The sequence below is a fragment of the Macrotis lagotis genome, chromosome 1 (assembly GCF_037893015.1).
Source record: "Macrotis lagotis isolate mMagLag1 chromosome 1, bilby.v1.9.chrom.fasta, whole genome shotgun sequence".
In the NCBI taxonomy this organism is placed as follows: Eukaryota; Metazoa; Chordata; class Mammalia; order Peramelemorphia; family Peramelidae; genus Macrotis; species Macrotis lagotis.
This window is the reverse complement of record NC_133658.1, coordinates 739,977,971-740,004,159: the sequence shown is the minus strand read 5'-3', so window position 1 is coordinate 740,004,159 and position 26,189 is coordinate 739,977,971. Positions and strand designations below refer to the sequence as shown.

The following is a 26,189-nucleotide window of genomic DNA, read 5'->3' as shown; positions in this document are numbered from 1 at the left end:
TTCCATGTCAATTTATAAGGAGGTCTCAGCAGGCTGAGTCTAATGAGATTAAATTTAATAGAGCTATATATAAAAATCTTTTTATTAAGATTCTGGATTTAAAAAATCAACTTCAGAAATACAATGGGGGGGTCAGAAATACAAAATGGGGGGGGGGGCAATGTGACTGAACAGTTCATTTAAAAAAATGTTTCTAGTGGACCATAAATCTCTTTATGAGTTAGCAGTGTGGCATGGCATTAAAAAATGAATGGAACAGTAGGCTACAATTAGAGAGGAATAGTATACAGTCCCAAGATGTTCTGCCCTGGTCACACTACATCAAAAGAAGTTTTGTCAGTTCTGAATACTACAATTTAGGAAAAATACTGAAAAAGTGGAGAACTTTCAAAGGAGATGAAAAAAGATAGTTGATCACATGCTATGTAATGATGAAAAAAACTATAATATGAAGAAGAAAAATTTGAGATCATGATAGCTATTTCAAAATATTTGAAGGTCTATTAGGTAAAAAAATATATTAGATTTGTTGTGTTTGATCCCAAAGGGCAATGGTGGTCTCTAAAATCCTTTCCAACTTTGAGGTCCTGTAACAGAGTGAATTCTCATGGTCCTTTGCCATTCTGACACACACTACAGGGTTATGTTGAGAAGATGGTCTAAGGAGAGGGTTTGTGAATGACAGCTGATCAGGAGACACAAGAAGTTCATGAGTTTTAGGCTATGTGGGATGAAAGTAATGCTAAAAGAACATGGAGAAGCCTTAAGAGGTTTTGCAGTCAGCCTAATACTTTGGGAAATAGGAAACTGGAACTTGACACGCAACCACAAGGCAACTTCCAAAATATTAGTCAAAGGTTGCTATTTACAAGCATTTCTTAGAAATCAACTTTTAATAAAGATCCTAGATCACTTTAGGATATCCAATGAGGTAGAAGATGAATTGTTAGACATGTTTATATCCAATGAGAAGTTGATTATTTTAAAACTCACATTTGAAGGTTAAAGAACAAAACATAAAACTTCATTGCTTAGTCTAACTCGGTGGAAATTAACCAAAAGTGATCAAGAAGTATTGTAAATTGGTGACTAACATACCTTATCACATTTACAAACCAATTTTTAAATTAAATTATATATTTTAAATGATTTCCCACTGTTTCTTCCTTTCCTTGATTCACCATTTTTCTTATCTATTCCTTTAAAAAAAATTTTCAGTGTGAAAAGACAAATGCTTCATAGGATAAGGTCATGAATGATATTTAAAAATTCATCAATATGGTAAAAATGAATTTTTCTCTGCTAAATTCTTTTAAGTCTATGATATTTACTATCAGTATATTCCTCTAATTCGACAATATCATCACTTCAGAGAGGTCACTTTTTCCTTGTCACTTTTTTCAATTCAGGTGTGAAGCTACCAGGGGGTGGCAGTGTGTACCACACAGCCATATAAACCTGGGTGTATTTGGTTAAAGAAAGAGATTGGCCTGATTTTCTATTCATTTATATGAATTCAAACAAACATTTTATTAAGTATTTTATTAGACATTTATTGAGTACCATCTATGTGAGACATTATGGCATACAAAAATGCTTATTTCACATAGTGCCTACAATCAAAGAGTTTACTTCTGAGTAAGGATGAAAAGTACCTGTGCATATAATTTTTAGGAAAACATTATAAGAAACAGGGGGGAGGAGTGATAAGTGGAAAGAGTGCTACAGTTAGACTCATGATATCTAGGTTCAAATCTTTTCTCACAAACTGATCTGTAAATATTTCAGGGATTTATAATTTTGTTGATATGTATTTCTGGGAATGGGGGAAATGGAGAGGGAATAGAAGGAAGATAATAAATATTTATGAAATGTCTATTGTATGTCAGGCCCTGTCCTAAGCACTTTACAATGTCTCATTTGATCCTCACAACAATCCTGAGAAGTAGGTATTCCCATTTTATAACTGAGGAAACTGAGGAAGACAGAGGTTAAATGACTTTCCCAGGTCATAGAGCTGGCAAGTCTGAGGCCACCTTTGAATTCAGGACTTACTGATTCTTGACCTCTATCTGCTGCACCACCAAGTTGCTTCATATGGATGTAAAACTCTTACTGACAATAACTGCTTTCCTCCATGCTTTTAAAAATACCTGAAACTTATATATAGCTGTAAAGCTTAGAAAGCACTCTGTTTTGAAAACAATATCCTTACAAGTTTATGATCCCCATCAGATACAAAGAAACTGAAATTTTGAGATTTTTAAATAAACAAGTTTGTTATCCCCTGTTGCATCAAAGCTCCAGTTTTCACATCCATAAGTCCTAGATGACTGGTTATAAATCTCAGATCTTAGACTTATCTGTAGCTGCCCAGCTGATGAAGAGCAGAGGCTGGCCCTAAGCCCAGCTTGGTAGACAATCTCTGAAAGTAGCTGCCTTCAGTCAGGAGCTCACATCATGGATGCACAGCTTGGGTGGAGTCTGAACTTCACTAGCATCAATCAATCAATATTTACTGAACACCTACCAGGCCCTCTGTCAAATTCTAGGGATACAAAAAAGAGGCAAAGAACAGTCTCTGCCCTTGTGGAGTTCACAATGTAATGGGGAAATGCCAACCTGTCAACAAATAGAGATGGATAGATAGATAGATATAGATACACACACACACATATATCAAAAAATACTTAGAATAAGTAAGAAATAATGAACAGCAGAAAGGTCCTGGAATTGAGAGTTGTAGAAGGGATTTTAGTTAGGGGGGATTTGGTTGGAGAAGGGATTTTTAGTTAGAACTCAAGGAAAGCCAGGAAGTCAGTGGTCAGAGCAGAGGAGGGAGAGCATTTTAGGCCTGGGAGACACTCAAAGGGAATGCTCAGAGAGGGAGATCTTAGTAATGGAAAAGACAGGTCAGTGTTACAAGATTGAAGAACATACATCAGGAAGTAAGGTGTTACAAGACTGGGCAGTTGGGGGAGGAGGGAAGAGGTGGTGGTGGTGGGAATAAGTTATAAAAAGGCTTTGAATGTCAAACAGAGCATTTTATAGTTGATTCTAAAGGCAGTAGGGAGCCACTGGAGTTTGATGAATGATATGACCAGACCTTTGCTTTAGGAAAACCACTTTACTAGCTTAAGAGAGAATGGATTGGGGGCGGTTAGGTGGCGCAGTAGATAAAGCACGGGCCCTGGAGTCAGGAGTACCTGGGTTCAAATCCGGTCTCAGACACTTAATAATTACCTAGCTGTATGGCCTTGGGCAAGCCACTTAACTCCATTTGCCTTGCGAAAACCTACAAAAACAAAAATAAATTAAAGAGAATGGATTGGAGTAAGAAGAGATTGAGACCAACAGACCCACCAGCAGGCTACTAATAATCTAGGCAGGAGGTGAAGAAGGCCTGCATTTAAAGTGGTGGAAGCATCAGAGAAGAAAAATGGGGAGGGGTATTTGAGAGGTGCTGAAAAGGTAAAATCAACAGGTTCTGGGAACAGACTGGATATGGCAGCGTCAGATGGAGTGAGGAGTCCAGGTTGACTCCTAGGTTTAGAGCCTAGGGGCTCTAAGTTTCCCTCTAAGTAATACAGAAGGTGGGGTGAGGGACAGCTTACTGGGGAAAATAATGAGTTCTGTTTTAGACACATTAAGTTTAAGATGTCTCCTGAATTTGAGTTTGAAATATCTGAAAAACAGTTGGAGATATAAGATTAGAAGTCAGTAAAGAGTTTGGGAAAGGATAGACTGATCTAGAAATCAACTTCTCTATCAGCCTAAAATAGGTAATTAAATCCAAGGGAGCTAATGAGATAAACTAAATGAAGTAGTTTAGAGAAAGAAGAAAAAGAGGGCCCAGGACAGAACCTGGAGGAATATCTATAGTTAGAGAATGTGATGTGGAAGAAGATCCAGCAAAGAAGACATAGGAAGTCAGATAGGAGGAGAACCAGGGGAAATGCTGTCCCAAAACCTATAGAGAAGAAAATATCAAGGAGAGAGCAATCAACAATCAGAAGTTGCAGAGAGCTCAAGGCAGGTAAGAACTGAGAAAAGGTCATTGGATTTGTCATCAAAAAGATCTTTAGTAAATTTGGAGAGAGTAGTTTTGGTGGAATAAGTTCAGAGGCCAGATTATAAGGGGTTAAGGAATGAATAAGAGAGGAGAAAAAGGAAGCTCCTATCACAGATGGCCTTTTCAAGGAATTTAGTTATAAAGGATAGAAGAGTGACAGAATGATAGTGGGGATGGAAGGAGAGTTTTTTCAAGGAACATGATCATATTTATAGGCAGTAGGACATAAACTAGTAGATGGGGAGAGACAGAAAGAGTGGGATGTCAAGAGGGAACAATCTAGTGGAGGAGAGAATATAGAAAGAGATAACTTGAACAGAAGAATGAACCTTGGAAATGAGTAAGGTCACTTTGTTTTTTATTAGTATAAGCCATGAGAATATAGGCTAATGGGTATTACAGGTCTTTAAAATCTAACTGTAAAAATGGGAATAATATTTGCACAAACAGGATTGTTGTGAGAAAAGCATTTTGTAAATCTTAAACTGCCATGTAAATGTGTAATTATTATTATTACAAGGTAGGAAATGATTATGTACATTAGAGATCACAACAACATGTTAGGAAACCTTTGAGAAGGGAGAGATCACTACATATATATTCAGGGAAGGCATTATGGAAAAATCATCTCTGCTTGATTCAAGGGGGGAAAAAAGACTTCAGTGGGTTGAGAATAGAAATGGCCTATGTTCCAATTCAATCATTGAGGGCTGTCATTTTCTACAGAACTCCAATCCTGAATTGACAAATGATTGCTGGATATTATCATCTGAATGACCCATCAGTACCTTAAATTCAACATGTTCAAAAAAAGAGAGTTCATCTTTATCATTGAAGTCTCCTATTCACAAAACTCCTTTCCTCCCCAAAATTCTGAATACATAATTCTCCTAGTCACACAAACTCAAAACCTCAGAGTTATCCCTAACTCTTATTCCCTATATCCAAGAAGTTGCCAAGTTCTGTCATTTTCATCTTCACAAAATCTTATAGATTTCTGTGCCCTTGGATGGCACAGAAAGAGAAGACCATTTAGGAAGGTAAATAGTCCAGTCAAGAAGTAATGAGAATCTGTACCAGGGCAACAATAGTGGGAATGGAAAGGAGACAGATGCTAGAGATATTTCAGGGAAACACTTGACAAGATTGGAAGCTGATAAGATGATCAGCAAGTTACCATATCAAGGAAGTCAAGACATTTGAAATCTGGGGCCAGCAAGCAACAGCTGCATACAATCTTGAGGACTGCATGAATTACTCTCTCACTCTGAGACTGCCAGTAGGCAATAGATAAAAATAGGCAGAAGTAGAATTTCATGTCTGGTGTTTTAGGTTGATTCATTACACTATTTCTTTCAGAGCTAACTATCCATAGAGGAAGGAAAAGAGAGTGAGGTAGGAATTCTTCATGGTAAATCATTATGGTTTAATGGTCTGGTGTTTTGATACTACTTTCTCTAAACATCTGTGATATGGTGTGCATAGCCCAGGGAAGTCTTGTTTATTTGACCATGCTGCAAACTAACCAGACTTGGGCACAAAAAGAAAAAAAAATATGAAGGACTCAAGTGCTACAACATCAGCAGTGGCATCTTTATTGATACTCTGAGTTATCTGAGGTCATGAAGTCATGAAAATGTAGGGAAATTAGAAGGAAAAGTTTATCAGGTCTGGTGTTCAGCAGAGTGAATAGGATTAGAGGAATTTGATAAGTTCAATAGGAATGATAATATAGCAGAACAAGGTAGGAAGTGTGTGGGAATGTGAGAGAGAGAGAGAGTGTGTGTGAGTGTGTGTGTGTGTGTGTGTGTGTGTGTGTGTGTGTGAGAGAGAGAGAGAGAGAGAGAGAGAGAGAGAGAGAGAGAGAGAGAGAGAGAGAAGTACTACTGCTTCAGTCTTTGGATTTAGACTTGGATAATCCTGGATTATCTGAAAACCTCTGATTTATCCTTTCACATTATGATTTCAGGTCTCACCTCTTGCCCATGGAGAACTCTTCCCTCAGTAGGGTGGTTGGCTGCTTGGTTCTTGTCCTTCTTTATTGAAGAAGACCAAAATGACATTATGTCTGAGACAAATTATAGTGTGTCCGATCCGACTGTGGCTAATCAGACCAATATGAGCTCAGAATGCTCTATCACAGGTTGGGCATAAATAGTCACATGAACACTGGGGATGGGTACTCTAAACTTACTTATCACCCCTTCCTTTAAACTGCTTCCATTCTGTCTTTCTCAGGGAGCCCAGCACCCTCACTGATGAGGGCATGCCATGCTAGGTGGTCCTGTGCCAGTGTCTCCCATGCTGTACAATCAAGTCTAAAATTCTTCAATCACTTCTTCTGACCCTCTTGTAAGAGCTTATCCTGTTTGAGTTCTCCATAAAATAGTTTTTTGGGCAAGCATATGTCTGGCATTCTAACGATGTAGCCCTTAACAAACAACATGCATACAATGCCCCCCCCCCCCGCCCACATATATACAATACTTTCCACCAGGGGCTACAATATTGGCAATATAGAATGCCTTACAGATGATAATCAAAGTCATAAGAATACAGGATCCTGACATAATTTCATAAGAAAGAAAAGGAGAAAGTCAAGGACACAGCCTTAGAGGATGTTCATGCTAAGGGTAGAAAGAAGAAACAATATGGGAAATCAAGGAGGAATGGTCACAAAGGAGGGAACACAGAAAATGAAATGATGGAAAGCAAAAAAGGAAGAGGTGTCAACAATATCGAACATTGGCAGAAAGGTTAAGGAAAACAAGAACTGAGAAGGGATACTAGAGATGCCATCATATCATTTTATTGAGTGAAACAAACATTAATCATTACATTTAAATACTTTGGAGAAAACCAATTTAAGAATTAAAGAGAATGTCTAAATGATTAATTCTTAATTTTTCTTTATGTGATTATTCATATATGTGTGTGTATGCATGTATATATCCAAGTCTGAAAATGTTCTTGCACAATTCACTAAAAATTTTGCCTCAAGAGTCAAAACTCTTATGGTTCTATGTGTGAGTACAGGTTTTTAGGCCAGCTTGTGTCAACACCAAGAATATGGAAATGGCTGCATCTACTCTTACAAACATCAAGCATATGACTACACAGGACAGACCACCCACATGGCACTGTTTATCCCAAATGCCATTTAAGCAAAGCTTCCCGTAAGGCATTTTTACCTATATGTAATCTGAGCAGGCAGATAACGACTCATAAAAGTTAACATATGAGTCTCAGTAATTACTGATTAGGGTTGTTCGGACTAGCCACCTCAACAAGTTGAAGTTTCTTAGGACATTGTAGTAAGAATGATGGTAAAAGGGTGGTTAGGTGGCACAATGGATAGAGCACCGGCCCTGGAGTCAGGAGTACCTGAGTTCAAAATCTGGCCTCAGACAATTAATAATTACCTAGCTGTATGGCTTTGGGCAAGCCACTTAACCACACTGCCTTGCAAAAACCTAAAAAAAAGAAAAGGTTGGTAGAAAACCTGTTACCTTATTGTTGAGGATAACAATTCTCTCTCTCTGGAGGAGTAAGCTACATATGGCCTTTTCCAAGTCAAGAACTAAAGTCACTATTTCAAATTTAGGTAATCCCATGTTTTGGTCATTGAGGCCCTATTGTGCAGACTTAATGGTCTGGGTATGCTGCTGGATTTGGAAATTGGACATCATTTAGCAGACACATGCCAGGCTAGCATTAGAAAGACTGAGATTCAAGAGTACCTTAAAGGATTGTATCAACTGATGTAGTACTTTTTAGAATCCATAAATCAAGGAAATATAGTAGAATGAAAATTTTTATTTTAAAGTATAATTATTTTTTTTTGGAGGGGGAATCAATTATGTATGCTATAAGTCTGGGATGAGAGCTGGGGCACAAACTTTTACCTTCATCTTTATGTCAGCAATATATCAATATATTAAGGACCTGCCATTTCAGAGTTTTGAGAAATTCCTCCACTTTGTAACCCAGTATAACTTACAGCCCTAAAGAGTTTTCTTAGGATCAGAGAGATCAAGTGATTAACCTACTGGCATACAAATACTAAGTTTCAGAAATAGGATCTGAACTCAGATCTTTTTGATTCTCAATCCTCACTCTACCTACCAAACTATACTGCCACTCATTCACAAGCAGAAAGAATAAAATGAAAGGAGATAATCAGCTACATTAACAATACAGTCTCAAAACTCTAGCGGCTCTTCTCATAGCAGCTAGCAAAGATTGTTTTCTCTATCTTTCAGTCACTGAACAGTTTTTGACACTTATCAAGCTCATTTAAGTTAGCAAAAAAGATAAGTTTCACTTCTTAGAACTTCCCATTAAATCTACAAGCCACTACTAGCTTTTTTTTCCCTGAGGCAAAACCAAAGGCGAGATAGAACATATATATAGTCATTTAAAAAATAAAAATTGACCCCCCATTACTAGGAAAATCACCTCTTCATAATAAGCTTATTAAAAGATGGACTGAGCTACTTGCAGGGAGGGGAGGAGAGTGTGACTTTCCTTTCAGTAGAGGCGATCCTTGTTGAGGCATGGGTTGAATTAGATGACCTCTGAGTCACTTTTGTTTTTTCCATTCTGTGACTTTGATCAAAAGCAAAGTTTTCCACTTTTTTCCTTCACTTTGAGAGAACTCTGTTCTAATTTATCTCTAACCACTGGTTTTCCACAAGTAAAATTAAATCCCTGTATATAACACTGATTTACCAGGGAAGAATTGGAGAGAAACAAATGAACGAAGAAAAATGGATTTCAACATAATTAAAGCCTAATATTACTAAAAATGTTATTATCTATTGCTTCATAGTCTCTTCTTAGTAGTTTTTGCCATCAAAAAAAGACAAACTTCCTCACTAAGCATACTCTCTATATCCACTTTGACATGTAGATATGTAGGTATCAGTGACAAGAAAATAGAGTTATAAAACAAAGGGGTAATTATTGATAAAAGAATTCTTTATAAAAGACTTTTAAATAATAATTTTATAATTATCCTGTTTACAAACATTAATGACCATACTTTTTGGGTACACATTACATGAAACATAAAACAATGTATATCATATTTAGCTATGGAGGTTTATGGACGCATACATGTCTGTATTTTGGGTAAGGAGTGGGTACAAATAATCTAAACCTGTGATTTCCATGCAGAGAATTCCCAATGTACCAAGTTCCTTAACTGATGTAGAAATATAATTCTGGTTCAAAATAGACTTAAGAGCTACTTGTGACACGAAAACTTAAATTACTTCCCCATCATCCCTATTTTATATTAGAGATATCACTAGAATCTAGGTTTTTCTGAATCCAAGGCCAATTCTCTTTTCAATACATTTGCATTCTGCTTATTTGCAGTAAGTCACTATGACCTAGATCTGACACATATTGACTACAGGTAAGTTTATGTATTGTCTTTCCCCATAGAATGTTATGGGAATCCTTATGGGCAGGAACTGTTGTCTTCATGCTATTTAAAAAAAAATTTTTTTTTACCCCATTTATAATGCCAGCTCCTATCACAGTGTCATATCGCATAGTAAACTCCTAAATAAATGTTTGTTGACTTGATTTAACCTCTTAGTGTCCCTGGCAATTCTCTAAAAAAGGTTAAATTAGAAATGTTAGAGATCTGTTGAACAGAGTTTCTACATTGAAAGTTCCTTATTTGTATGGAATCACTGATGCAAACCCCACCTCCTCCTCCTCCTCCTCTGCAAAGACACACACACACACACACACACACACAGACACACATTTTATTTTGTACAGTGAATATAATTCTGCAAAGCAGCAATTCTCAAAGTATATCTGAAGACTGGGGTCTGCCAGTTCAAAACAATTTTCATAAAAATACTAAGTTTAATTTTTTATTTTTATTTAAGGCAATGGGGTTAAGTGATTTGCCCAAGGTCACACAGCTAGGTCATTATTAAGTATCTGAGGCCAGATTTGAACCCAGGTGCTCTTGACTACAGAACTGGTGCTCTATCCATTGTGCCACCTAACTACCCAGTTTAAATCTTAATACCATAAATATTGATAGTATTAAGATATGTATTAAGTATGACCTTTTTAGGTCATAATTTGAAAGTTTAAAGGGGTCTTGAAGCCCCAAAACTTTTAAAATTCCTTTATATAAAGCATATAAGTAACTTTCTTAGGTAAATAAATCATATTATTTTATTTTTTTTTCTTTTAAACTAGATCATTTAAAATATACTACTTAAAAGAACCCTGTGATTCTTTTTATGAATAATTATCCTTTTGCTTGTTTTACAATTTTGGATGTTCAAATTACTGCATACTCAATGAATAAACTCATAAAGTGATATAATTAATAATAATAAAATCAGGATTGACAATCAAGTAATTATACATTCAAATGATGAGTCTTGAAAATATTCTAACATGCACATCTAAATCAAAGAAAAAATTGCTCTTAAAAGTTAATTTTTTTTGCATTTTAATTCAGTCAACAAGTATCTAACTTAGTTATCAATATAAGTCTATTCCTTCTGAAGTTCCAAAAAGTGATGAGTTTTTTAAATGATTTAAAAAAAGAAAACTCTTTTCTTCACTGTAATTCAAAATCATTCTGTCATAGTTATTGATTTCACAAGGATAGGTCAAAAGAATGTAGGAATGTCAACATGAGTTTTGAAAAATTAGATGAGAAAAAGGGAATAATACTAAATTTTCCTCAAATAATACCTCAGTGATATGATAAAGAGTTGAAAATTATTGTTACTTTTCTACAAGGTGGAATGATCTATTTTTAATATGCTTACAGCATTTCTAGGACTTGTTACATAACATGTAATTCTATAAACATATTGACAGTAAATTTTCAAAATCAAGACAGCAATGGAAAAATATTTCGAAATAAAAACTCCAAAATTGTGTATGAAAACTGCTAAATAGCTGATACTTCTATATTTTATTTTTTCAAAAAACACTGAAGTTGGAAGCAGATGATACATTCTACGTATGATCTGGGGCAAATTATTTTACTTCTCTAAGTCCTATTAGCTTCCTCATTTATAATGGGGATGATAATTCTCCTATTATATCATTACTGTTACGAAAATCAAATAATACATACAAAGCACTTTGTAAACAGTAAAGAGCAATAGAAATGTAGGTTATTGTTACCATCACTGATGAAAATAATTTTATGAAACTGTTCAAAGAAAATTTAACTGACATAATTCCTGCCCTCAGTTTACCCAATTTCTTTGCAAATTAATTTTTATTTCTACATTGACAGAGATTCCATAGACTCAAATATATCTATATATCTATATATATATCTATACACACACACACACACACACACACACACCTGTATATAGCATTTTTCCAATTATAAAACAGCAATTATTTTGGTTTTTCATTATGAGTTTAACTTTAAAAAATTTTATTATAAAAATAATTTGCTATATTTGATTTAGAAACCTACTACTTTATGATACTTATGGTATATGAAACTTGTATCACTGAAATAAGTAAAGAAAATGAAAATTTATTAATTCATAGTTACAATATATATATATAGTTATATAGTTATATAGATACTAGTATGCCTTTCAAAATTTCAAGGAAGCTTTCAGTAAAGAGCTATCAGAAAAACCACACAAAACTGAAATCAGATTGCTAACAGAAATGCAATAGGGACTTGAAAGTTACTGCCAGAAAAACATTATCTTTCTAAATTATGAAAAAATTAGAGAACTCAACACAGCAATTATTTTATTAGTCACACATTTGTATTTTTATCTTTTCTAGGAATTCTACTTGACTTTAACTCTTAATAGTAACTTTCTGAAATATTTTTAATTCTTGAAATTTAGTAGGAAAAAATAAGCTTTCTTAACCTTGGAGACATGCTGTCATATTTTAAAATAAAACACAAAGATGTACTTTGATAATGTAAAAACAGAAACTTTACAATCAATTAACATTTTAAAACAAGTATATTCACTGCATTTATGAAATAAGTGCTTCTAGCTTTGTTTTTTTAAGAGGGGTGAACTGTTATTTTAAGAGCAAAAAAATATAATTTGGTTATAATAATCACTCTATAAGGTCTCTGATGGGCCAGAGCATGGGTGGGTTGGGGTGGGTAGCATGTGAGACAGGACATGATACCCAATAGAGTTCAGCAGTACATATACAACTCATAAGCCATGCCAAACACTGGACACGGGGACTTCAGGGTACCACTGCTCTCCTGGATCTTCCTAGTTCTCTCCTTTTAATTTCTCTTCTTTTTCCCATGAAGGTTCCTGAGTTAGGTTTATTTCAGAGGAGTGGAACAAATGCGTGTTGACACCCTACCCTGGTCCATGGCTGGGGACAGGTCAATAACTTTGACTTTCTCCCTTGGTTTAAAGATTGAGCTGGGGATAACCCACCATCTTCCAGTGTTACCTGCCCTTGGAAAACAGTGTAGCTTGGTGTAAAGAAGAGGAATTTAGAGCCAAAGGATCTGGGTTCAAATTTATTACCCATGTGACTTTAAGAAAGCCTCTTTACCTGTTTTGGGATTTGCTATAATTTGCTATAATTGAGTAAATTATAAAATGAGAGGAACTTTCAAAGTCCCTCTGATCTATTAATCTACGATTTAATAACAGTAAATACCAAAAAACAATTATTTGTAATTTTATACATTATTTTAAGACAGCTAAATTGCAATAGGGAGTAAAGTGCTAGCCCTGGAGTCAGGAATTCAAATTGTGGCTTCAGACACTCACTAACTGGGTGACCTTGGGCAGGTCATTTACCCTCTGTTTTCCTCAGTTTTCTCATCTTTTTCTCATCTATATAATAAACTGGAGAAGGAATTAGCAAACCCCTCCAGTAACTCTGTCCAAGAAACTCCAAAAGCCATGAAAAGCCAGACAAATCAGAAAAATGACTGGACAATAAAATATTTTTTGTATGATTAAATTTTTTATTAATTTTAAAATACTCCTTAAATTATATAATGAATAAAATAGAAGATAGTTATTTGCATAGATTGATTTATGAAAAGTAAGAAGCATTAAAAAGATTTTCTCCTCAAAGGGTAGAGTAGCTACATAAAAGTTCAGAAACATTAGGCCTAGAGACTTAACCTTATCAGTAAAGTAATTACAAGTTTTCAAACAACAGTAATACTTATAAACATTTTTCTATTAAGAATAGCTTTATCTGTCATAGAGATTAAAAAAAAACCCAAATAAACAAGTTTGTCAGTACTAGGGCCAGTTAAGAAAGTAACTAAGACAGACTAGGGAAGACCAAGAACAGAAAATAGGAGAAATTCTTCTAGGAAAGGGCAAGTGATTCCAAAAATGTTCCCAACTATGAGTTATAGAAGGAATATTAGAACAGATGCAAGGACAACCTCTATACTGGCATCTCTTAATCATGCTATGGGGAGGGGGAACACGCCTAGGTGGTGCAGTGGATAGAGCACCAGCCCTGGAGTCAGGAGTACCTGAATTCAAATCCAGCCTCAGACACTTAATAATTACCTAGCTGTGTGGCTGTGGGCAAGCCACTTAACCCCATTGCCTAGCAAAACAAAAAACAAAGACAAAAACCTAAATAACCCCCCCCCCCCATGCTATCAGATTTAACCCTTTCCCAGGTTTTGGGAACACTCTAACCTTTAGACATAAGGAAATGTAAGGACACCATCAAACCTTAACTCAGGTAGCTCAACAAACATTTAAATGCTTATTACCAGCAAGTTAATGGGAATTTACAAGACAAAGGGAAAATAGTTTTTGCCCTCAAGGAGTTTTCATTCTACCCACAAAATAGGATGAAACTGGTAGAATGAAAAGAATACTGGACACAAAGTCAGAGGAAAACAGAACTGTTTTGAAATCCCAGTTCTGCTGCTTACTACCTGTGTATCCCTTAGTAAGACACTTGTCCTCTTTTAGCCTAGTCCCTCATCATGTAAAATGAAGGCATTTAAGTTAAATATCTGGTATTCTATATTTAAATTTATGATACTGTACAAACAAATATGTAAATATAAAATAATTTGATTACAAGGAAGGAGAATACAACAACTAGCAGGATCATGAAATACTTTTTAGAGAAAGTGACACATGAAAAGAGCCTTTTAAAAAAGATATTAGAAATGGAATTGAGAAGGAAATATATTTTAGGCAAGAGTAAAGAGAAAACAGGTTTGGCTGGAGTCTAGAATGTATGAAAGGGAGTAACATTCAAAAATGGTGGAAAGGCAGATTACAGCCAGACTGTGATGGGCTTAAAATTCAAAGCCTATAAATTCATATTTTATCCTAAATACAACAAGGATTCTTTTGCCTTCATAAACCAGCAATACAATATGTGCCAGGGCTCTATTCCCAGAGGAGGGAACAACAGCACAGTAGAAAGCCCTGGATTGGGGAGTCAGTAGAATTGGTTTTTCATCCCTTCTTAGTCATTAATTTGATGTGTTACTCTAAGCAAATCACTTACCTTCTCTAGGCCTCAGTGTTCTCCTTTGTAAAATGAGAGGTTTGACTAAAAGAGAAAACAGTGAGGTTCCTTCCAGTTCTGAAATTCTTTGGTTCTTGCAGATGATAGGCCAACTCGGGTTGTTCCCTATCAAGCTGTTCTGCTTACTCTGGAATGCTGCTACTGTTTTTACTCTTCCCCATTCCTTGAGGCATTACTCAGAAGGTCTTTATCCTCTTATAGGGAAAAGGAAAAAGATGGGATGATGGATTTCAGATATCACCGTGTCTCATTTCCTGATCTTCTCCATTACCATCTAAGTAGGTTTTACAGAGATTAGTATAGAAGGCAGTGGGTCTTGGCTAGGTTTGTTTTTCACAATGTGAATAGCAGGTACTAGGCACATCACTAATTTAGAAGTACCTTGAGCAAGTCACTTGACTTATCTGGGTCTCAGTTTCTTTACCTGTAAAAAAAAGGGAAGAATAATACCTACTTCTACAAAGGGTTCCATGAGGATCTAATTTGATTTAAGTATAAAATTACTTTAAAAAAATGTAATTTCATCAGTTCTCACTGATTCAAGTATCATCTTTATGTACAGATTTCCAGGGCCAGGCCACATCTCTTTTCTAAGTTCCAAGTCTGCATTACTAACTGCTTGTTGGATATTGCCATGTGGATGCCTCAATGGCATTTCAACTCCCAAAGTCCAAAAAAAGAACTCTTTCTCTCTAAATTCAGCCCTCCTCCTTCTAACTTTTCTATTTCTGTCAAGGGCATACTATCCTCCAGTCTCAGAGGTTCACATTCTTAACCTCTTTAACTATTATTCATTTCTCCCCACCAACCCAATCTGTAGAGAAATCTTGTGGATTCTACCTCCATATCCTGTTCCCTTCATGACAGCGACAAGGCAATCATCCTAATTCAGGTCGTCATCACTTCTCACCTAGACCATTTTAAGTCTTCTTTCTCTGATCCAAACAGTTGTCAAGTTAGTATTCCTAAAGCATAGGCCTAACCAGTCACTCCCCTAAAGCCTCTGGGATTAAAAAAAAAAAAAATATATATATATACACACACACACACACATATATGTGTATGTACACACACACACACACACACACACACACACACACACACAAACTCCCCTGTCTGGCACTTAAAGCTTTCCCAAACAAGTTCCAGTCTATTATTTCTGACATTTTTTTCATTATTCCCTTTCTTATACTTGAAATGCCGGACAAACTGGTCTTTTTACCATTCCCCAAACGTTCATCTCCTCTTTTAGAGCCTTTGCACAGACTGTCCCTTAGCACCTGGATTTCCGAGCTCCTTTCCAGTGTGAGGCTTTTCCTGAATACCTAACTGCTAGTTCCTTTTATCCCAAAACTACTGTAATATTTTATATACATTTGGTATTTATTTCTCTATATGCTTACGAATTCCACAAGAAAAAGGGAAGATCTGGATTGTTGCATTTTAGTGTTTTTATCCCCAACATTTGGCACAAAGTAGGTATTTAATAAATACCTGCTGGTTTGAATTCATTGTTAAAAAAACAAACAAAACTTCTAGGATAAAAGGAATTTATCAAAATAATACTAATAAGATAAGAAACTAAGAGAGAGAACAAAAAGAAAAGGACAAAAACTAGTAGATAGAAAGTTGAGAAATAATCAATGCCTTACAAAACCTTGAAAAGAAAACTTAAATTAGTAAAACTTTTTTTGTTTTACTTCTTTTTGATTCGAGTGACTCCTTTTTACATAGCTTCTTATGGAATTTAAAGAGCTACCACATAATCACATTATTCACTGCAAACAATCCATTTACAGATTATCTCTTCTTTCTCTTTCTTATCTTTTGACCACGTATGAGCAAGAAAAAAAGCACAAAGGGGAACTTCATTTCTGTCAAATATTATGATGCCTTATTAGCTGAAGAAAGGTTTGGTGGTGACTATCCACTAAAATGAAGGTTTTGAATTATATACAATACTTTTTATCTATACCATTCCTATCCACTCTTGCCATGGATAATTACACAAATTTAACATGCATTCCCAACTAATTGTGAATAGTTAAAGGGAGTGGTAGAGAAATCTGAAGATTTGTTTCCTGTCATCAAAACTGTCAGAAGTAGAGTACTATGAAATCTAGCCTTGGAAGGCAAGAATAGGTACTTCATATCACATTTCCTACTAGGTTAGAAAAATGTCCCCTGTTGGTTCATATTTTGATCTTTTACCAAAAATAAGTGTTTCGTAGGATTTGTCTGAATTTTTCTTTTGGTTGGTGTAGTAAAGAAGAGTGTGTGGCTTGTGGCAACATGGAAAACATGGATTCAGACAGTAGAAGACAACAGGAAAATCACTTAACCTTTCTGAGCCTCACTTTATATTTAAAATAGGTATAATAGTAGCTTCTAGATAATTATGAGGAAAGTGTTCTGTGACATTTAATAAAATGCAAGTTGCTAGGGGCGGCTAGGTGGCGCAGTGGATAAAGCACCAGCCCTGAAGTCAGGAATACCTGGGTTCAAATCTGGTCTCAGACACTTAATAATTACCTAGCTGTGTGGCCTTGGGCAAGCCACTTAACCCCATTTGCCTTGCAAAAAAACCTAAAAAAAATGCAAGTTGCTATCATCTCATTAAAGCCTTTGAGAGCATAAATGTTCCATCTGGAAGCATATTTAACTATTTCCTTTTTAGTGACATAAAGATACCAGGTAAGGACAGTAGCAGGTGCTAAGAAGTATCAAAGTTCTTGCTCTGACCATCCTGGTTTTTTCCAGAGAAAGAGCCAAAGACAAGATCCAGTCCAAGCATACTGAAAAAATTTTTAGGGGACAGAAAATCTGCAGATATAAATTTATAGGTATCTTCTTAAGGAGGCTAAATAAAAGCAACACATTGAATATAGAAAACAATTTATTTTGAAAATATTTACTGATTGCTTTTACTTGTCTTTTAAAGACTCCTCTTTTCCAAGGAATATAAATTATTGTTCAGAAGTGGAAATCAGTATTTATGAGAAAGAAGGACAGAATGAACCTCACTACAACCATGGACACAGAAAATATGCCAGGACTCATTCCTCAACAGTGAACACATTCATACCTCCTCCTCTCCTCATCCCAGTGATTTTCAACTATGGCTGTTGAATTACAATTGAATCTTCAACTATTCATTCCTTTACTCCTATCACATTCAATTCTAACTCACCCACCCTGAAAAGACCCATATTAGATCTGCTGTCCTTTCCACTGTGCTCTCTGGAAATCTGCTCTAAATATGGACAGACTTGTTTTAATTTTAAATCTTTTCCCTTAGTCCTTCCATCTTCTGACATTCTGAAATCTGGCTCCATATTGATGACACTTTATTCCAGAACTGGTTGTATTTTAGGTTATAGTATAGTCTGAAGGGGAATGTGATTAGTAAAATCAACAATACAAAGATTTTTAATTTCTAATAAGATAAATTATTGGTAGATATAATCCATATAAACAAAAGCTCTTTGGGGATCCTCATTAATTTTTAGGCAGTGAAAAGGGTTCTTGACATAGAAACATTGGAGAACCACGATTTTAGGTCATATTCCCCCATTCACTGGTTGTGGTAAGGGAGATGAAATATTCTTATCCTCTCACTTCCACTTCTAGACTCCCTCTACCACCAACACTAAGCAACCTCTCCCACTTTGAGGTTTACTCTATTCTAATTTTGTTATCTAATCCAGATCCTGATGATCATTACTATCCACCCAGAACCTTTTTCTTTCTTTCCTCAAAGAGTTTAGTACATGGCTCACAGTTTTTCTCTGGGTACCAACTCCTACTCTAAGGCTCTAACCTGGGTTCTTAGGAATTCTTAACTTTTTTTTTTGTGTCATGGACCTCTTTGGTGGTCCACTGAAGTCTAAGGATCATTTATCAGAATGTTTTAAATATATAAAATATGCTACATAGATCTACAAAGAAAACAAATTAGATTGAAACACGATTATCAAAGTATTACAGAATCAAATTTACAGACTCCAGGTTAAGAACTTTTGGCCTATGCTATTTCACCTAGTTCTCTCATCAGCTCCCATAGGTTCAAGTATCCTCTTTGTGTAGTTCTTTATTCTCAGTTCTACATATCTAACCTTAACTATCAATGACATTTTTGACTTCTTAAACTGAGTGTCCAATAGGTCATCTCAAATTCAAAATGTCCAAAAAAAGTTTATTATCTTTCCTTCCAAATCTACCCCTCTTCTGAACTTTTCTATTGCTGTAGAGGGCAATCTCTGCAGGGAGTGAGGAAAAAAAAGTCAAATAGGAAAAATAACATTTTCAGGTACATGGGTCAAGAATTCTCCAGTTAGAAATTCTCTTAAGTATAATTCCTCCAAGTTAACACAATTAATATGAAGTCTTTTTGACTATTATTTTGACATTGTTTACCTTTAACCTCATTTGTTTTTGATTTTGCATTATTTTGTAGATACTGAATAAATTAGAAAGGAGATATCAATTAGGAAAACCACTTATTAATCTAAAATGCTTATCTCTGCCACAAGGTTGCTAAAAAAATTTTCTTCGATATCACTTTCACTTCCCATTTTCACAACTGGTGATGATAAACACAAATGTGAAATGGGGAAAACTGCATGTTGTTTACCTAAGTGGTATTGTACAATACCAAATGATCATTTGCCAGATTATTTAAATTAGCATGTCCTGCTTTTAAATCTATTTTATCTACAATACCAAATGATCATTTGCCAGATTATTTAAATTAGCATGTCCTGCTTTTAAATCTATTTTATCTAACTATTCCCTAAGCTTTTGTGAGGCAAGTAGCAAATAAATCCAAAAATTATGTAAGAAAGTAAACAAATCAGAAAATTAGCATTTTAATTTTAAAATCCTCAAAGGACACATAAAAAGTCTAGTCATGGAAATACATCTATTTGTCAGAAGCCTATAAAAATGCTATCATGTCACTAAAAGTTTTCAAGTACACTGTCCTTTACTATTCTGTATTAATTATGATAAGCTCTGCAGTACAGGGGAAAGAACTCTGGATTCAGTCAGAAAACATTAAGTACTAGCTTTACCACCTACTGTGTGACTTTGAGTAAGTCACTCTGCTTCTTTTGACTTAGTTGACCTTTAAGCTTCTCTCTCATCTCTATTACTCCGTACTGACTTCAAGGAGGTTGTTGAATCTTACAGTCCTATTCAGCCTAATGATTTATATCATATTTAGTCATTTTCATAGGAGCATATTTAAAAATTTTATATTTTGTTTTAAAAAACATTTTTCCCATTCTTTCATTTACAAATATACACAAAGTTACAAAAATCTTAGTGCAGTTATAGTTATCATGTTTTATGGAATGCAAAGCACTCTTCAAATATTATCTCATCTTATCCTCACTACAACCCCGGGAAGTATGTGGTATTATCCTTATTTTCCAGATAAGGAACTTGTCCAGGTTAAGTGTCTGACAAGAGTGCAGGAGCTAAACCTCTTTTACCAACACTATGTCATTTAGCTATACCTCAACCTAGTTTAAAACTGCCCTAAGACTTTTTGGCCAACCTTCTCCAGTCAACCGGTGTGATTTTTTTTTTCATCAACAAACCCACTCCCCATTAGGTTCAAGTCTCTTCTTTATGCAGGTGATTCTCAGTTCTACATATGTAACCTTAACCATCCATGACATTTTTGACTTCTTAAACTGAGTGTCCAGTAGGTCATCTCAAATTCAAAAAGAGCTTATTGGAAAAATGTATGGATGATATTTATACAATAAGCATGGTTAGTCTAGTAGCCGAACTTAAGCAAGGCGTGGCCTCTTTGTGCACAGGCTCTGGGAGTCTCCCGGCAGGGGAACACTGTAGTGTCTGACAGAATCCACCGTGTCAGTGCTGGGCCTGGGGGGTGTCTGCGCTTCCACTCGGAATGTGCGTGATGTTCAGAAACCACTGGCGTGGAAAGGATGGTTATTCCTCCCTCTACCCTGGCTCCTCAGGGAGTCGGAGACCCCAGACCCCCGGGGGGGCAGGAGGAGAATGAAAGACCGCCCTTGGGGTATCCTCCGTAGGTGCGCTTTATTCTGGGCTACAGCGTCGGCCTTTTGGACCTTAGTCCCTTTGCCGCCGGCCACAGAGGCTCCAGCAGCGAACGCGCCATCAACGCGCCCTTTGGGGCGGGCAGCCCCGACAGCCCGGCTTCGCAGCCGCCCGTCCCTCAGGTCCCGCCCCGCCCCTCACGCCCCGCCCCAGGGCGGCTCCTCTCCCGCCGGGGCCCGCAGCCTTACCTGCGCCAACACAGTCGGGCAAGCGGCCGACGGGAGGCCTCGGCGCGCCCCGTACCAGACCGCAGCGACTCCTGCCGCTGCAACCCCCGCCGCGGCCGCGGCCAGGGGGCCCGGCCGGGGAAGCGCCCGTCGGCCCTCGGCGAGGCCACGACGCAGGCGGCGGCCCCACTCGGCGATTAACGCCGCCCTCCGCGCACTTGCCGCCATGTTCGCGGAAGTGGCGGCGCAAGGCCCAGGACTGCTTTTCCTATCTAGGGAATCGGAGCAGCCCCTCCGGAGATACCTCCGCCGCAGCCGCCGGTCTCGCGAGAGCGGCGACGGCCAGCCCTTTGTCTCGTTTGGAGCCCTAATCCGGGTCCGCCGAGCCCGGCCCGCGGCCTGGGGAACAGGGAAGTGCTGACCTCTTCCCTCCGCTGACTTCTCAGTGCGCGTGCTCCGGCGCATGCCCCGGGGAGCAGAGCGGGAAGCGACCCCGGCGGGCAGGGAAGCCGGAAGTCACCTTTCCTGCGGGCGGGAAGTGTATCGGAAAAGTGCCCTTATCATCAATGAATACCTATTGAGGGTCAACAGTTGTTTTTTTTTTGGGGGGGGGGAGTTAGAATGGAGGTGTCTGAACCTTTAAATAGTAGATCAGCGGGACCCTCCCGGTACGGAAACTCCCTCCACTCTGTTAACTTGTTAGCTACCTCCGGAGCAGGGACTGTTTTTGACTTTCTCTGTATCCCCAGCACTTATCATTGCACTTAATAAATAGTTCTTGACAGGATTTCCAAAAATTTTGCAGAAATAAAAACAAAAAACCCTCCCAAACCCAATCCATTTCTAGAATCAAGCATTTAAAATTTTTTTATTATATAAATATTTTGTTTTCCAATGATATATGATAATAGTTAATATTTTTGGTAAGGTTTTGAATTTTATACTTTTTTCACCACCCTTCCTTCCCCTCCCCCCACTGAAGGCAATCTGATAATCTTTACATTGTTTCCGTGCTATACTTTGATCCAAAGAATCAAGCATTTTCACTGATTGTCCCACATCCCTGGAATTTTCACACATACCCTTATCAATACTTCTTGGTTTTCTTGGCTCCCTTCAAGTCTATCAATCCTCAAACTTAGATCTATCTCTCTGAGACTCCCCCACCCCCATTTATACTGTCGGTATCTTGTTTGTATATAGTTATTTGCATGTTGGTTCCAGTTAGACTCAGTGTGAGGACTGTTTTTTGTCATTGTACCCACATATCAAAGTCACTGGCCCTTACTATCTACAGAAAATTTTAAATCCTAACCTTGGTTCTCTCCACCAGTAGTCAGGTCATTTGACTTTACTACACAGCTGCACATACAGAAGCATTTAGCAAACCTTAAAACTTTATAAATTGTTAGCCAATATAGGGAATTGAGAATTTTAATTGATTTATGTGGTTCAGACTTTTAGTGTTCCTCTCAATTCTTTTTATCTTGATATTTTTTTATGTAGCCTATTGTTGCAAAAATTCGTTATTGCAAAAATAAAAAATAGACCCTGTTTCTATATCTATCTCTCTCCACCAAGCACTACTTTGGCTGGGTTCTGATCATATAGGATTCTAAGCAATCTGCTAGTTTTTAGATCAGTAATTCCCTACAATTCTGATGTTGGGTCACCCTGCTCTATTTTAATTCCTGATCCCTTTCTAGCCTTCCTCAATGTCTGTGTCGACTGGTCAGAAACATTTATTAAAAAGCATTGTTGGGGAGATGGCGACAAGAAAGGATCAAGTCTTAGGCGCTCTCTGATAAAACTCATAAGCTAAGGACTCTAACTAAACTTTTGAGAGACAGAACCCACAAAGGGACCCAGTGAGGCAGTTCTCCTACTCAAGGTAACCTGGGAAAGAGCAGAAAGGCTCTGCTTCCCAGGGTTGGAGGGGCGCCCGCCAGAGGGGTGTCCCACCAGAGTGAAAGAACCTCAGCCTCCAGGAGGCAGCCCCAGGGTGCTGGGAGCCCCAGCTCACAGCAGTGGGGGAGTCTCCGGAGCAACACCCCGGGGACCACCGGCACAAAGTGGGGGAACAGCAGGGGACCTCTGCCAGAGTGAGCATGTGGAGCCCAGCCCTCAGGGCACACAGCAAGCAGCTTGGTCTTTCAAGCAGAGCTGGTAAGCAGTAGCCCCTAGGGCATGAGCCCATTGAGCTGAGGGAGGGGAGTGAAGTGAGACTGCAGAGCTCTGTCCTCTGCCTCTGGAACAAGATGCTGGGGTTCTGACCACATTCAGAACCTGATTGCAGTCTAGGCCCCCCATAGAACAGCAGGGCCCCCTCCACCTCAGCCCCGTGGCAGAGGGGGGCGCTTATGGTCATTCACAGACCAGGAGGGAGGACAGAGCCTCACACATTGAGACCCTTGTGGGAGTGTCCCAGAAGCTCAGGAAGCACCCCAAACCAGGCTCAGGCTGGGAAAATGAGCAAGCAGAGAAATAAGAGCAACACCATTGAGAAATATTTTGCAAATGAGCCCAAGAAGGATCAAAACACTCAGTCTGAAGATGAGGAAGCACAAGCTCCTGCATCTAAAGACTCCAAGAAAAACAGAAATTGGGCTCAGGCTATGATAGAGCTCAAAAAAAGACTTTGAAAATCAAATGAGGGAGTTAGAAGAAAAACTGGAAAAAGAAATGAGAGAGATGCAGGAAAAACATGAAAATGAAGTCAGCAGCTTAGTCAAGGAAATCCAAAAAAATGCTGAAGAAAATAGCATGCTAAAAACCAGCTTAGGTCAAATGGATAAAACAGTTCAAAAAGTTATTGAGGAGAAGAATGCTTTAAAAAGCAAAATTGGCCAGATGGAAAAAGAGATAAAACTCTCTGAGGAGAGAACAAGTCCTTCAGACAAAGAATAGAATTCAGGGAGATTGATGAATTTACCATAAATCAGGAATCAATACTTCAAAACAAAAAAAAAAGAAAAATTAGAAGAAAATGTGAAATATCTCATTGAAAAAACAACTGATATGGAAAACAGACTTAGGAAAGATAATTTAAAAATTATTGGAATACCTGAAAATCATGATCAGGAAAAGAGCCTTGACATCATTTTCAAAGAATTACTACAGGAAAATTGCCCTGATATTCTAGAAGCAGAGGGCAAAATAGAAATGGAGAGAATCCACCAATCTCCCCGAGAAAGAGATCCCCAAAAACCAACCCCTAGGAATATTATAGCCAAGTTCCAGAACTCCCAAGTCAAAGAGAAAATATTACAAGCAGCCAGGAGGACATAGTTCAAATATTGTGGAGCTGCAGTCAGGATTACACAGGACTTAGCAGCAACTACATTGGAAGCTCCTAGGGCTTGGAATATAATATACTGGAAGGCAAAAGAGCTTAGAATGCAGCCAAGAATGAACTACCCAGCAAGGCTGAATGTCCTCTTCCAGGGAAAAAGATGGACTTTCAATGAACCAGGGGAATTTCAAATGTTCCTTTTGGAATGGCCAGAGCTGAACAGGTTTGATCTTCAGATACAGGACTCAGGTGAAGCATAGAGAGTGGAGGAGAAGGGGAAAATATGAGGGACTTAATGATGATGAACTGCATGTATTCCTGCATAGAAAAATGACACTGATAATATTCATATGAACCTTCTCAGTTAATAGAGCAGGTAGAGGGAGCTTTTATAGTTGAAGCATAGGAGAAAGCTGAATTTGAAGATAAAATATGGTGTAAAAATGGAGTCAATAGAAAAAAGGGGAAATGTAACGGGAGAAAGAAAAAAGGAGAGGGGGAATAGGCCAAGATATTTCATATAATAAGATTTTTCTTTATTTCAATGAGCTATTGCAATGATATGGAAGGGGGGAGGCAAGGGGGAATGAGGGAAACTTTGTTCTCCTCAGAGGTGGCTAGGAGAGGAAACAGCATATATACTCAATGGGATATAGACATCTGGAGTAAGAAGGAGGGGGGAGCAGGGGGAAGGGGTGGGGATGTGAATAAAGGAGAGGATGGACCATGGGGGAAGAGTGGTCAGATATAACACATTTTCTTTTTTACTTCTTGCAAGGGGCTGGGATTGGAAGGCCTGTCTAGGACCATAGGGCCAGGTAGAGGCTAGGCCTAAGGGGTGGTATGGGGGCTCAGGGCCTCTTGGCCCCAGGACCAGGGATCTGTCTGCTGTGCCACTCAGCTACCCTACAGCAGAGTCGGAGTGAAAGGAGAGAGAAAATATAGTACATGGTAGTAGAGAAATAAGAAAGGAGGGAGTTGCAATCAGCAATGTCAACATTGGAAAAATATGGAAGTAACTTTTTTTTTTTTTTTTTTTTAGTTTTTGCAAGGCAAATGGGGTTAAGTGGCTTGCCCAAGGCCACACAGCTAGGCAATTATTGTCTGAGGTTGGATTTGAACTCAGGTACTTCTGACTGCAAGGCCAGTATTCTATCCACTGTGCTACCTAGCTGCCCCTGGAAGTAACTTCTGAGATGGACTTACCATAAAGAATGTGATCCACCCATGACAGAGTTGTTGGTGTTGGAACAAAGACTGAAGCACATTTTTTATTATTATTATTTGGGGGAGGGTGCAGGGCAAATGGGGCTGGGTGGCCCATCTGGAGCCACATAGTAGGGTGATCATTGGGTGTCTGAGGCCGGATTCAGACCTGGGTGCTCCTGGCTCAAGGGCCAATGCTCTGTCTGCCACCCAGCCACCCTTACTATTATTACTATTTTATTTTGGGTCTTTTTTTTTCCTTCTTTTTGGTTTTTGCAGGGCAGTGGGGATCGGGTGGCTTGCATGTCACACGGCTGGGTAATTGTTGGGTCTACAGGGCCCAATATGGGCTCAGTTGCTCGTGGCTCCAGGGCTGGTGCTTCATTCATTTCGCCACCTGGCCATGCCTACAATTATTACTATTTTTTTTATTTTAATTTTTTTTTTATCTCTATTGCTCAAGCAAGTCTATATTTATGGGGGGAGGGGGTATTTCATTTACTCTTAAACAAGAATATTTTATTAATGTAAAAAAAAATTTGTACAAAATGAGATTTAAAAAAGGGGGGGGGAGGATTGTTGGGCCAGCTAGATGGCACAGTGGATAGAGCACCTGCCTGGGAGACAGGAGTACCTGAGTTCAAATCTGGCCTCAGATGCTTACTAATTACCTAGTTATTTGCCTTGCAAAAAACCTAAAAAAAGGTCAGCACAAATGAAATAGTCCCTGACTTTTTATACTTGTGTAACCATGTAAAACATTTCTATATTAATCATTTTGTCCAAATTGATTCAAACTTAGGCAAAAAAAGAAAGGAAATGA

General features: G+C 37.9%; 1 protein-coding gene across 1 annotated transcript in view; it reads right to left on the bottom strand.

The window, feature by feature from the left end:
• Positions 1 to 21,285, bottom strand: part of MICU2 (mitochondrial calcium uptake 2) — a 170,881-nt gene extending 149,596 nt beyond the window's left edge. Inside the window, exon 1 of the mRNA XM_074216219.1 lies at positions 20,890 to 21,285. Coding sequence (XP_074072320.1) covers positions 20,890 to 21,096 — 207 coding nt within the window. The 5' untranslated portion in view covers positions 21,097 to 21,285. The remainder of the gene's footprint in view (positions 1 to 20,889) is intronic.
• Between the last annotated feature and the right edge of the window lie 4,904 nt (positions 21,286 to 26,189).